General features: G+C 39.9%; 1 protein-coding gene across 1 annotated transcript; it reads right to left on the bottom strand.

The window, feature by feature from the left end:
• Positions 1-8,531: 8,531 nt before the first annotated feature.
• On the bottom strand, positions 8,532-11,965 carry LOC145165673 (beta-fructofuranosidase, insoluble isoenzyme CWINV3-like). Its single transcript, XM_079084468.1, has 7 exons — positions 11,738-11,965; positions 11,595-11,603; positions 9,980-10,845; positions 9,744-9,902; positions 9,410-9,648; positions 9,230-9,320; positions 8,532-9,079 (listed from the first exon to the last, which is right to left on the bottom strand). The coding sequence occupies exons 1-7, from the start codon at positions 11,841-11,843 to the stop codon at positions 8,882-8,884; spliced, it is 1,668 nt and encodes a 555-aa protein (XP_078940594.1). The 5' UTR covers positions 11,844-11,965; the 3' UTR covers positions 8,532-8,881.
• Between the last annotated feature and the right edge of the window lie 203 nt (positions 11,966-12,168).

The raw sequence follows: 12,168 nt of genomic DNA, 5'->3' as shown, positions 1-12,168 counted from the left end.
TAAGGATGAGGAGCGGTACGGTCACGCCTTCGCCTTGCCATGATCTCCTAAAGTACCTGAAACAACAAACTGAAAACTGTAAGCTCGAGGGCTTAGTGAGCTACCCCCAAAATACCAATACCACACTGACAATACCATGTCAGCAACAATCAGTCAATCAATCAATCAATCAACATGCATACTGGGTCATCGGCCTGACTGGACCGCCCTACTGGGCCTACAGTCTATCTGAATCCATCCCGAGCCTTCGACATGACTGGTCCGCCTCGTGGGCCTGCAGTCTCCCCGGACCGCTCATAGGGTATGTTGGCCTTCAGCACAAAGCAGGACCGCCTCAACCCAACCAACAAGTAAATAACCATGTCCGCATAACTATCACATACTGACATATACAAACATCAAACATATCTGTCACACTGATCATCAATCATAGAATCCTCTCGTAACGAGAGTACCGACCTAGCTGGTCACTAACATACCAATCCTTACGGATCATAAAAGCATAACATACTGTCTACCCTGATTCCGATCTAGCAGATCAAATCCATATGTAGCATACCATAACAATAAAAACTAAAGGGTCGGCCTTGGTGCCGTAGACCCTATCGGTATAGTGAGGATAACTCACCTCGCAGATGTCGACTCGAAAGGTAAACTCCAACTCTCGGATCACTTGACATAGGCTCCACCACCTATGACCATAGTACAATATACTCATAAGTCCTTAACTCTATAAGGTACTCCATAACCCACCAGTCAACCCCTGGTCAAAGTCAAAGTCCTCAGTCAAGGTCGACAGTCCATGTTGACCCCAACTCGCCGAGTACCCTCGGCTACTCGTCGAGTTCCTTGAAGCACAATCCAACTCGCCGAGTCATCGGGGTGACTCATTGAGTTGCTTCGATTCTCGTTCAAACTTTAAGGCCCCCCGTTGAGTTCCCTCCTTACAACTCGACGGATACACACGCATACGTATCCTAGGGAAAACTCATCCGACTCGCCGAGTTGTTCTTCAACTCGTCGAGTCTTATGGTAATCTTCATCGGACTCGCCGAGTTGTTCATCCAACTCGTTGAGTCCACGGCCATCTTCATATGACTCGCCGAGTCAACCTTGCGACTCGCCGAGTTCATTCAGTCCCTTTTCCATACAGACTTGTTTTGAGCCATGCAGCGGCTCCAAATCACAGATCCAGGCTTCTAGGGCATGCTTATCACGTAAAGTTGCAAACTTTACGTGCATGCATGGCTATAAAGGCTCTAAATGCCCATTTTAAGTTCTTAATGGAAGTTTATGCTCAAAAGGGACCTCAATCATGACCAAGACTGTAACTTTATGCTTATAGAATCCAAGGAGGGTCCAGATCTGAAGTCACAATCTCAGATCTAGCCCATAGCTCATCTTTCCAACTTAATGACTCACCAAAAACCCTAAAACTCAACCAATAGAGGAGATTCACAAGGAAAAGGTGATTTGGTTACCTCCAGAAGATGATAACTGAGATAAGAGTTGATTTCCACACTCTACTTGCTCCAATCTCCTTCTCCTCTAAGCCTTCTCCCTCCAAAGATTCTCTTTTCAAGCTTCAATCACACAATGGGTGCACACACACACACGTATTAGGGTTTTAAGGGGCTCTCAAATACTGTAAAGAGGCCAAAGGAGGATGAGGTTCCTTTAAATAGGGGTGCAAACCCCGGGATTTAGGGTTTCATCTGCCAGCTCCTACTCGCCGAGTCCCAATATGGACTCGTCGAGTAGGTCACTTAACACGCGATCCTGCCCCGCTGCTACTCGACGAGTAGGTCAACCAACTCGTCGAGTAGAGCTTAACCCAAAAACCCTATTTAAACAATACCTGAAAATCGGGGCGTTACATGGGCTGCATACTGCTAAGTCGAAACTTAGAAAAATCATAACTTCCTTATACGAAGTCAGATTTATGCGTTCTCTTTATGCACGCTCTCGGTTTAACGAACTCTACGACTTTCGTTTAGATCACTAAGGCTAAAAATCGTTCTATTGTAAATTCATTATTTACGTCACGCAGTGTCGTACCGGTTCTGTCGCGAAACTTCGACAGGTCATAACTTCTTCGTTATAACTCGGATTTCAACATTCTTTATATATCTGGAATCCTTGTCACGACCACTACAACTTCATTCATTGATATCGGCTTTATCTAATATTAATTTTTGACGCTTATTTTTATTCTTAATCATAATAATTAAGTTTAAAGCACATAATTCATTCTTATTACTTCAAAACGAGTTCCAATGGTTGACCTAGACTATTATATCATCATTAATGCTTAGTCCAGAAACATGGGCATTACACACATTTTTTGGTAGGCGCCCTCCGTCTTTTTTTTACACTAATTTTAGGGCACACAAAAATGCGTGTCCTAAATCCTTCAAATTTTGTGAGAACTGACATATTTTTAAGGTCACACTTTTGCATATCATAAAACTATGCGTGTCATTGTTTGCGTATCATTAAAAGCCAGTTTTCTTGTAGTGAGGGGTGGTAGTAAGGAGCGATTTCGAGGACAAAATCTAATTTAAGTGGGGGAGAGTTGTAACACCTGGTTTTGAAAGTGTTCCGTTGCTCGGGGTTGCGGTCCAATCATTAGCCGTCATAAGGTTTAGGGCCTTGGGAGAGGAAGGATTTGGCCCAGTTCAGATGTGGGTGTCATGGTATAAGTGGTCCAAGTATTCGATTGCGTCTTTGGAGGCCAAGGGTATAACAGTAACCTGATGACTCGGTCTTTTATGGGTCTTGGGTTTTGTTCAGAAGGTTTTGAGGCTTGGATTAGTTATTAGGAGCGTAGGGCTTCTCGCCACCTTTTCGTGGATATAAGGTTCGTCGGAAATGGACGTCGGATGAGGAGTTATGGCACTTTGAAGTTTTGGCAGAATTATCCCCTAATGGAGATGTTTGGCAGATCAGTCCCATGCATGCAAGGATGCATGCACGTGCCTGGCTGGGAACACCCAACGTAAGCTTGGTTACGCCCAACGTATAAGGTCAGTTGGTCGCGGGTGGTTTGTGAGTACGTCAGGCGTACTAAGAAGTACGCGGGGCGTACTCCTTTCAGACCAAAACCCTAGATTTTAAGGTTTGGCAATATATAAGGAACATTATGCCTTAAAGATCAGCCTCCCTCTCACCCTTAGGCAGCTCTCACGAAACCCTAATCCTTCCTTGAGTGTTTTTGGAGCTTAGAAGGCCATCAGAAGAGTATTTTGGTGCTTTTAAATAAGGTGTTCACTCTTGAAGATTCATTGAAGAAGATAGAGCTTTTAGATCCAGAACCTCATCGGCTTTTGACTCTCATTTGAGGTATAAAGTCTTAAACTTGGTGGTTATTTCCTTAGATATGTTGTGTTGGGTTTTTGGACCTTTTTGGTCCCAAGGATGAAGCTTTATGGTTCAAATCCGTTTCCTAGGCTTAGGGTTGCCACCCTTGGTACTATTTGATTCCCTAAGACAGAAAGTTGCCATCTTGAAGATCTTGATGTGCTCATGCATGAGTTAAGGTCACTTTTATGGAAGTAGAATGTCATTTTTGGAGTTTGGGCTTATGTGGGGCATGCAAAGTCACCAAGTCAGTGACTTTATGGGTTTAGACGTTAAGTGGAGCTCATATCTGTGATTTGGTCCCTTGGTTTGAAGCATTAAGTGCTTAATAGCAAAAAAGACTTAACAGAGGAGTACGATGGGCGTACAAGCAGGTACGCACAGCGTACAGGTCACGAACCCAGTACGCGCTGCGTACAACTGAGTACCCCCTACGTACTCGGTCATAGTGGATTTCGCACAAGTGGGCCTCGGTTTGGGCCATTCATTGGACTTTGCTACTTTGGGCCTTTGTGGGCCATTAGAAATTAGATATTTTGGGCTAAGAATATGTTTGGGCTTTAGGGTAAGGCCCATTAGATGGGTTGGGCCTAATTTAGAAAATTGGGCCATTAGTGGGCTTTTATGGATTTTACAGTTTTGGGCCTTGTCAGTTTTGGGCTTGGGACTTAGTTATGAATCTTGTTGGGCCAGGAGTAAAATGGTCAATTTAACCCTAAGTATGGATTATGGATCATGGTTTGGGACCCAATTGCTAATCGGGTGATATTTTGGTATTGATAGCTCGATGAGTTGACAGGGCAGCAACTAAGGATTTCTTGCAGGGAGTTTCAGCATTCGAGGCGAGTCTCCTCACTGTTTGTATGGGTCGAAGGCACCAATGCCGACCCATTTGGTTTATGTATTATAGGAAGACCCGGGGGTTGGCCCTAGGCACTATGTATGAAAGACCAGGAGGCAACTCCTAGCACACTGTATGTTATTATGTATTGTAGGAAGACCCGGGGGTTAGCCCTAGGCATTATTTATGAAATACCAGGAGGTGGCTCCTGACACACTGTATGCCAATTAGCTAAGTAGAGTAGTATGTATGCTAGTTGTCTTTGTGATGATTTCATGGAAGCCCGGGAGGTGGCTCTTGGCACTTGTCTGTAAGACCAGAGGGTGGCCCCCGAATTGGCAAGAAAGACCATGTGGCGGCCCGTGGCATAATAGCAAGACTATGTTCGGCACATAGCATCTTTATTGATTATGATATATGAATGATATGTATGGCTCATGGTTACGTATGACAGTATGTGATTTATGTGCTTATATGCTAGACAATATCCAGTTGAAAGAGACCGAAGGGGTAGGCCATCACCCAGATATGCTAGGCAGTATGATGATATGTATGGTATGTGGTATTTAGGGAACTCACTAAGATTCGTGCTTACGGTTTTCAGTTTTGGTTTCAGGTACCTCCACTTTTCAAATAAAGGAGCTCGGGACGATCGCAACGCATACACCTATGTTTTCCGCAATATGTGATTTCTGGGGATGAACTTTGATAAATGTTCTATTTGAAATGCTTTTCAATGTGTGAACCAAGTTACAAATGTGTTTTAGTCATATTAAAAATGAAATTTTTGGTCATGAATTTTGGGATGTTACATGGGCCTTTTGGAACCATTGGGTTGGGCCTCGGGTATTAGGCCAAGTGTGGAAAGGGTAAAATGGTCTTTCACCCTGGGAGTTGGGCATACGAATGAGATTCCTAGTTATGGTTTGTGGCCCAATTATTAACTGGGGTTTTATTTGATTGATTAGAGCGGGGATTATTCGGTTCAGCAGCCCAAGTGTTTATCTAATTTTCAGCGGGTTGAGGTGAGATTCCTCACTGTGCTTGGCGGGTCGAAGGCACCAATGTCAGCCCATGGTTTATTATTAATATGATGCTAGTTGTCTGTATGACTCTTGCATATATGTTATGTGATATGTATATCGGGTGGGGTCCGATGCCAGGTGGGGCCTGATGAATGTATTGTATGTTATTTATCTTAGTGATTCTTGAATGAGTTTTATGTGTCTATATGAATGTCGGGCGGGGTCCAATGCCAGGCGGGGCCTGATGGATGTGATGAGGCGGGGCCTTTCTCATATTACTGACAGATCTGTTCCGAGCGAGGCTTGATGTCGAGCGGGTCCAGATGGTTGTTGGGCATGGCCCATTGTATGTTTAATATGTATGGTATAGGGTATTTTGGGGAACTCGCTAAGCTTTGTGCTTACAGTTTTATGGTTATGGTTTCAAGTACTTCCGGTTCGAAAGGGAAGGGTCTGACTTGATCGCAACGCATCCACCCATGTTTCCCCAACTTCATGATTTTGGGATTCTACTCTGATGATTGTTTTTATTCGGAAATACTTTCGAATAATTAGATAAAGGATAATTGATGTTTCTGGTTGAATTAAAAATGAAAATTTTACCTTATATTTTTTGGGATGTTACATAAATAGTGTTCTAAATCATAAAGTTGCCAAATTTATGACCTTGCATGTCCATTAAGGGTACAAATATTAAAACCCTAACTTCTTAACCCATTAAGACACCATAACGTTTGCATGGAAGGACTAGAAGGGCCAAGATCACATTTTATCACTCTAGACACTCTAAAACGTCCAAAAGGACAACTCAATTGGTCTAGAGTAGCTCATACTCAAATGGACCAATATTATGTGGCTAAGAAGCACAAAACTCCATAACTAGCAGGATCTAATGAAGTAACCAACAACTTCAGAGCTTTATACCTCTAAATGAAGCTTGAGGGCAAGATTCTTCTGGATCCAAAGAGGTCTTGAGCTTCTAAGGTGAATCCAATTCCTTCTTCCTCCTTTAAGAACACCAACAATATACTCTAAGGCTCAAAATGCTCACAAAGGAGGATTAGAGTTTGCAAGATACGAAATGGGGCTGGATGTTGATAAGGGAAGGAGTTTTGGGGAGTTAATGATGCTTAAATAGGGTTCAAAGCCTAAAAATTAGGGTTTGGCCTTCGGCCACGTACACCCAGCGTACTAGGAAAATGTGTGTTTCTCACTTAAGGCTCCTTGGGATGAATTTGCAAACAATTCCATAATAAGGGTCAAAGTTATAAATTACCTGAATCGAGATGTTACAATTCTCCCCCACTTGAATCAGACTTCGTCCTCGAAGTTCGTTGCCACGAATAACTCAGGGTAGTGCTCTCGCATCTCCGCTGGTCTCTCAAAATAATTCAGGCGATCATCAACCTGAATATCATCCAAAGGAACAACCGTTGAATCATCAGCCACACACTTCAATGCTGAGAAACACGAAAGGTGTTGTGAATCTCCTTAGGAAAATCCAACTGATAAGCCACCCTGCCAACCTTGGCAATCACTCGAAACAACCCAATATACCGGGGCCCCACTTTCCCATCTTCCTGAAGCGTATTACACCATTCCCGGGTGATATCTTCAGTAGAACCATATCACCAACCTGGAACTCCAACTCCAATCGGCGCCTGTCAGCATAACTTTTTTGCCGACTCTTAGCTGTCTGCAACCTCTAGCGGATCTACTGAATAATCTCTGTCGTTTGAAGAACTACCTCCATTTTCCCTATGACCTTGTGACCGACCTCCCCTAACAGACTGGGGTACGACACTTCCTCTCATAAAAAAGCTCAAAGGACGGCGCACCGATGCTGGAGTGATAGCTGTCGTTGTAAGAAAACCCAACCTGAGGAAAGTAGGAGTCCCAACTCCCACCGAAATCTATGATACAAGCTCTCAACATATCCTCAAGTGTCTGAATGGTCCACTCGCTCTGGCTGCCAGCGTACTAGGATCCGTCCCAGTACGCCAAGTGTACACAACGTACGCCCTGCGTACTAACCTTCCTTTCAAAAATTACCAAAATTCCACTATGGGTCATTTTTGCAATCTTTTCAAACCCAAGGGTCAAAATGAAATGTTCTTTCATACTTAAGGTTAAAATTGAAATTACCTGAACGTCGGGATGTTACAAGGCTGGTGGTATAGAGTATGATGTAAATGCATGTAAAAAGTATAACTTAAGCTTTTAATACACAATTTTTCCATGTGATATTATGATTTAAAACTAAGAAGGCCAGCACCAACCGTGCAACCGTGCTTATTGAAGCTGAATTTACAGAACTACCAGAATGACAAAGTAAACAATTACCCGATTAGAAGATAACTAATAGAAGAATGACTGCAATGAATTTGATGGAGTCAAACCCATCAACCACGAAGATGCAGGTGTCCTTAAATGGCAATCTATTATTCTTCCTCTCGTTAGAGAGAACGTAAGTAGATAGTATACTTTGGTAAAATCGAATGGGACCAGGGGATTTCAATAAATGTGCAAACACAAAAACAAATAATGTTTTCGTAATTGCGATAGGGATATCATGGGACAAATTATGGGAGACTTTTAAGGAAGCCAAATGAGGTGAAAGATTACCAGGGCCGATATTTTTTCTTCTAAAATATGTCAATTTGTCATTCTTGTGCATAAGCATGTCCATGTGAGTTATCATCTCATAAAAAATTATAAACCCAAAAATTGAAAAAACAAAGTTATTAGTATTGTTATTTGTTAATGAAGATGACTAATAGAAACAAAAATAAATGAGAATATGATAGGATAAACAAACAAATGATTTATAGAAGAAAAGAATAGGGAGATAGGGAAAAATTTGGGATTTCAAAAATAAATCCAACTCATAATTTCCTCTATTCAAGCTTACTGCTAAAACTGAAGAACATATAATTTTCGTTAACCATAAAAAAAAAATCAACTCATGATTTTCTCTATTCATGATAATGGATATAATAGATAATGATTATAGCGTAATTGATTCTTAATTAGGGCTGATTAGAATTAGTAGTTTGGGTGAGGTTTGAATTTTGAAAGTTATATTTGATTTTAGAGTAAAGATGGAACATGAGGGAGAAAACGGAAAAAAGAAAATCAAGTTGATTTCCATAATCATCACCTAGAAGCCGTAATTATAGGTTCAATTTTTCAACAAAAGATTAATAGTTTACGTGCATAACTTGATTGTATATTTAGAAGTGAAAATTGTCCCTCTTAAATTTCAAGAAATACTCCTTAATATAATAGAACATATATTTCCAACATTAAGAAAACATAACCACAACACAAATTTTGATGTTCAAAAGTTCAAGATCAATCCAAATAATAGTAAAAAAAAACATAAATTACAATACCAAAAAGAAATGTAGTTCAAAAGTCAAACAACAATTGCCACAAGTTTACATTGAATCTAAACATACCATAATCAAACCAAATCACAAATATTGACACCTCAATGCTTTGTGAACTTATTCCTGAAAAGTTTTTTTTGTTAACCGTGGCTTGTTGTAAAAATGGTTGGTTTAGTTTGAATCATAATTAAAAAAACCTGTTTTTAGTTGACTTGCTCTCTGCACAAATTCATAATTCAACTGGACGGATCACCCCAAATGTTTTACACATTAGATTCTTCAATGCTCATTTGAGCTGTCTTCACACTCCACGCATTCATCTCAGAGATCATGACACTCTTTGTTCCGTAGTTGAAAGCGAAGAGTTTGGCGTCTTTCCCAATGGCTAAAGTCGGGTAAACTTTAGCTGTTATACAACTCTTTCCTCCTCCCCCAAAACTCTCAACGATTGAGTGATCTATCTGTAGAAATGCAAGATCAAACAAATTAATGACATTACATCTCACAAAATATATATATATATATATATATATATATATATATATATATATATATATATATATATATATATATATATATATAACAAAAATAAAAGAAATAGATTTAGGAACCAAGGTTCTGAGTGAAATTTCATCTTGTTGTGGATCTATGTCCAGAAATGCTCCATAAAAAGTTTTATCACTTCCTTCCTTTTTAGATGACCTGAGATTTGTAGGTTTTAATTTGGAGATGTTAATTAGTTGGTTAACATTTGATTAAATTTGGGCATATCTGAATCGTAGAAAACTTACTGGCTTTGATCACTACACATTACCACCAGGTATCGTCCGTTCTTTTGGAAAATCCTAAAATAAATTGCAGTTTGTTCGGTCAAGTCGTTTGAAGCCAAAGCTAAAAGCCCAAACGGTCCGAATTTGCCTTTCTTTGATGCATCATTTTTGGTGCAGATAATTTGTGGGTCAACCCAACTCGGGTCCAATTCTTCGGCCTCCTCCAAATTTTCCAATTTGAACGAAATCTTCACATCAGCCTTATCAATTTTCAAAATGAAGTAATTGTCAGCCGAAATGGAATGAAATTAAACTAGATTTATCAAGAATTGGTGGCTTACAAGTTATAGCTTACCTGAGAAGCAGTGATACCCTGAATTTCATGTAATGAACCACCTTCAAGCTTCTTATTTTTAAAACTAACTTGGTTTCCGTACAACGTCTGGATTTCCTCAATTGGCCATTGTAGGAGTTGCTTCTGGTTTTTGTCGAGCCAAATACTCCTTGGGAATGACTGTATGTGATATGCGGGTTAATGATCTTTATCTTTATATATAATAGATGTAATTACTGAAATGAATGTTTGATTACTTGAACTCCGGCCCATCCTCTAGCGATAATATCGGCATCAGAATCAGTCTCGTGCACCCAAGCCATAGTTATCCTTCGGACTTTCACAGGATCGAAAAACGACTTGGAAGCATAGAACCTTCCGTAATCAAGCCTTAAACCGCTGATCTGTGTTAGATCGACATTTTCAGGAACATAATGTTCTTCTTCAGGACTGTACTTCCCGATCATGTAGTAGTCATGAAAACGCTCTATGAATGACACCTTCAACACATGCTTTACCTCCTTACTAGGGTTTACGACAGATGTATCGACTCCCATGGTGCTATCAACCCAAACCGGAAAGAAATCAGGGCATTCCCATATTCCGGTTTCTTGAGCTTGATGAAGTGGGGAATCATATTTAACCCAATTAACAAGGTCGTCAGAGTGGTAAAGAAAAGCGATTCCCGTCCTATCTTTCTTACTTCCGACAAGTAATCTCCATTTCCCGTCTTCTTCGATCCAGGCGGTGGTCGGGTCTCTGAAGTCAGCCGGTTGAATCCCTTCCGGCAGGTTTATGACTGGATTGCCGTCGTGCTTCACCCATTCTTTTAGATAGGGATCCGATAAGTCCTTTGGGACAGCCAAATTCTGGACTTGGCGCTCTTGGGTGTCGCGTCCGGTGTATAGCATAATAGGTTTGTTTCCGGGGATGATGGTGGCGGAACCAGACCAACAGCCATTGATGTCGAAAGGTTCAGTTGGAGCAAATGCAGGGTCTAGATGGATCCAATTTATCAAGTCGTGTGATACAGAATGTCCCCAATGCATTCGTATGTCAAAGTGTGGGCCAAAAGGATTGTGTTGATAAAAGAAATGGTATACTCCATTGTACCACATTTGTCCTGGATGTATATATACATGCATTAGTACAAATTAAAAACCCATATATTATTCGAATGTTCTTGTTCTGTACCAAGGAGAAATACGAACAAAAGTAATGTATTTTCAGAAATGTGTATTTTAGATATCTAAGTTTGTTGATATGCGATGATTGAACGAATGTCATGCATGAAATCCGATATAGATTTTCCTTATCTTGGTTTATATTTGTCAAAAAAAAAGTTAACAAATTACGTAAAAACAGAATGAGGAGGATGCGAAGGCCAATGAGATAGACATAGAAAAAGCATTTTGAGTAAAAAATGGCGAATGTTTCTTGAATGCATTTTATTAACTGCTTCAAATGGTTGTATATGACTTGAATGTTTTTGTGAAAACTAAAAAGTATAAAATAACATTTTCTTTACTCAGGCGAATTGATAGTTTGTTTAACAGATTACAAGTAATGTATATTCAATGTTGATTTGGAAGTATAAAACTATGAAGTTCATTAACTTAATAAATAGGAAAACTTTGCTAAAGTTTAAATCATTTTTTATAGAGCAAAAGCTTGACTTCCCTTTTATCTAAGTTGCCCTCTTTTTATTATATTTATATACCACATCCACCCTTGAGCAACACTCAATTTATAGACAAAAATTGCCTTAAATAAAAGACACGAGGAGAGAAAAGAAATAAAATAATTAACAAGCAGTTTCAATAAACAAAATGAAAAACACAAATTGAAAAGTAGGAATTGAGGATTACGTACCATTAGGATCTGCGCCACTCAATCAAAGCCATGGTCGTCGTCACAAATCAAATAAGGCATTGCGATGATATTAGAACATGTACATAAGGAAGATGAAAGCTAAAGAAGAAAAAAAAGAGTCAGAATTAAGAAGATAAACTCACCGTTCATCCAGTTTTGCGGAGGCTGGAAGTGAAATCCAGTCCGATACGGCTGCTCCAGCACGGCAGCAATAAGAGATTCCGACGTAGAACTGCTGGGATTGGACATGGTTCAAGTCAAACACCAGAAATATCAGGAAGAGACTGACGCTGATCTCAGCACCCACCAGATACAGATTGGAGATTTGTAATTTTGTATGGATCAAATACGTATTGAGATTTGTAATTTTGTATGGATCAAAAACGTATTATATATTGAGTTGTCGTAAACTGGTGAGTTAGTACTAATAATTCAAATGCTTTATGTTTTCTTTATTTTTAATGACTTCTTATCCGAATATTATATGTTGACCATACCATTAATCAATTTAATATCGTGACTTTTCAATTTATGCAACTTACTATGGTTAATTTGTTTTAACAACGTGTTTTAT

This window comes from Lactuca virosa, chromosome 3 (genome assembly GCF_052849685.1).
Source record: "Lactuca virosa cultivar CGN04683 chromosome 3, Lactuca_virosa_CGN04683_v6, whole genome shotgun sequence".
NCBI lineage: Eukaryota > Viridiplantae > Streptophyta > Magnoliopsida > Asterales > Asteraceae > Lactuca > Lactuca virosa.
Note: the sequence above shows the minus strand (reverse complement) of the source record. Positions and strands in the feature narration are given on the sequence as shown.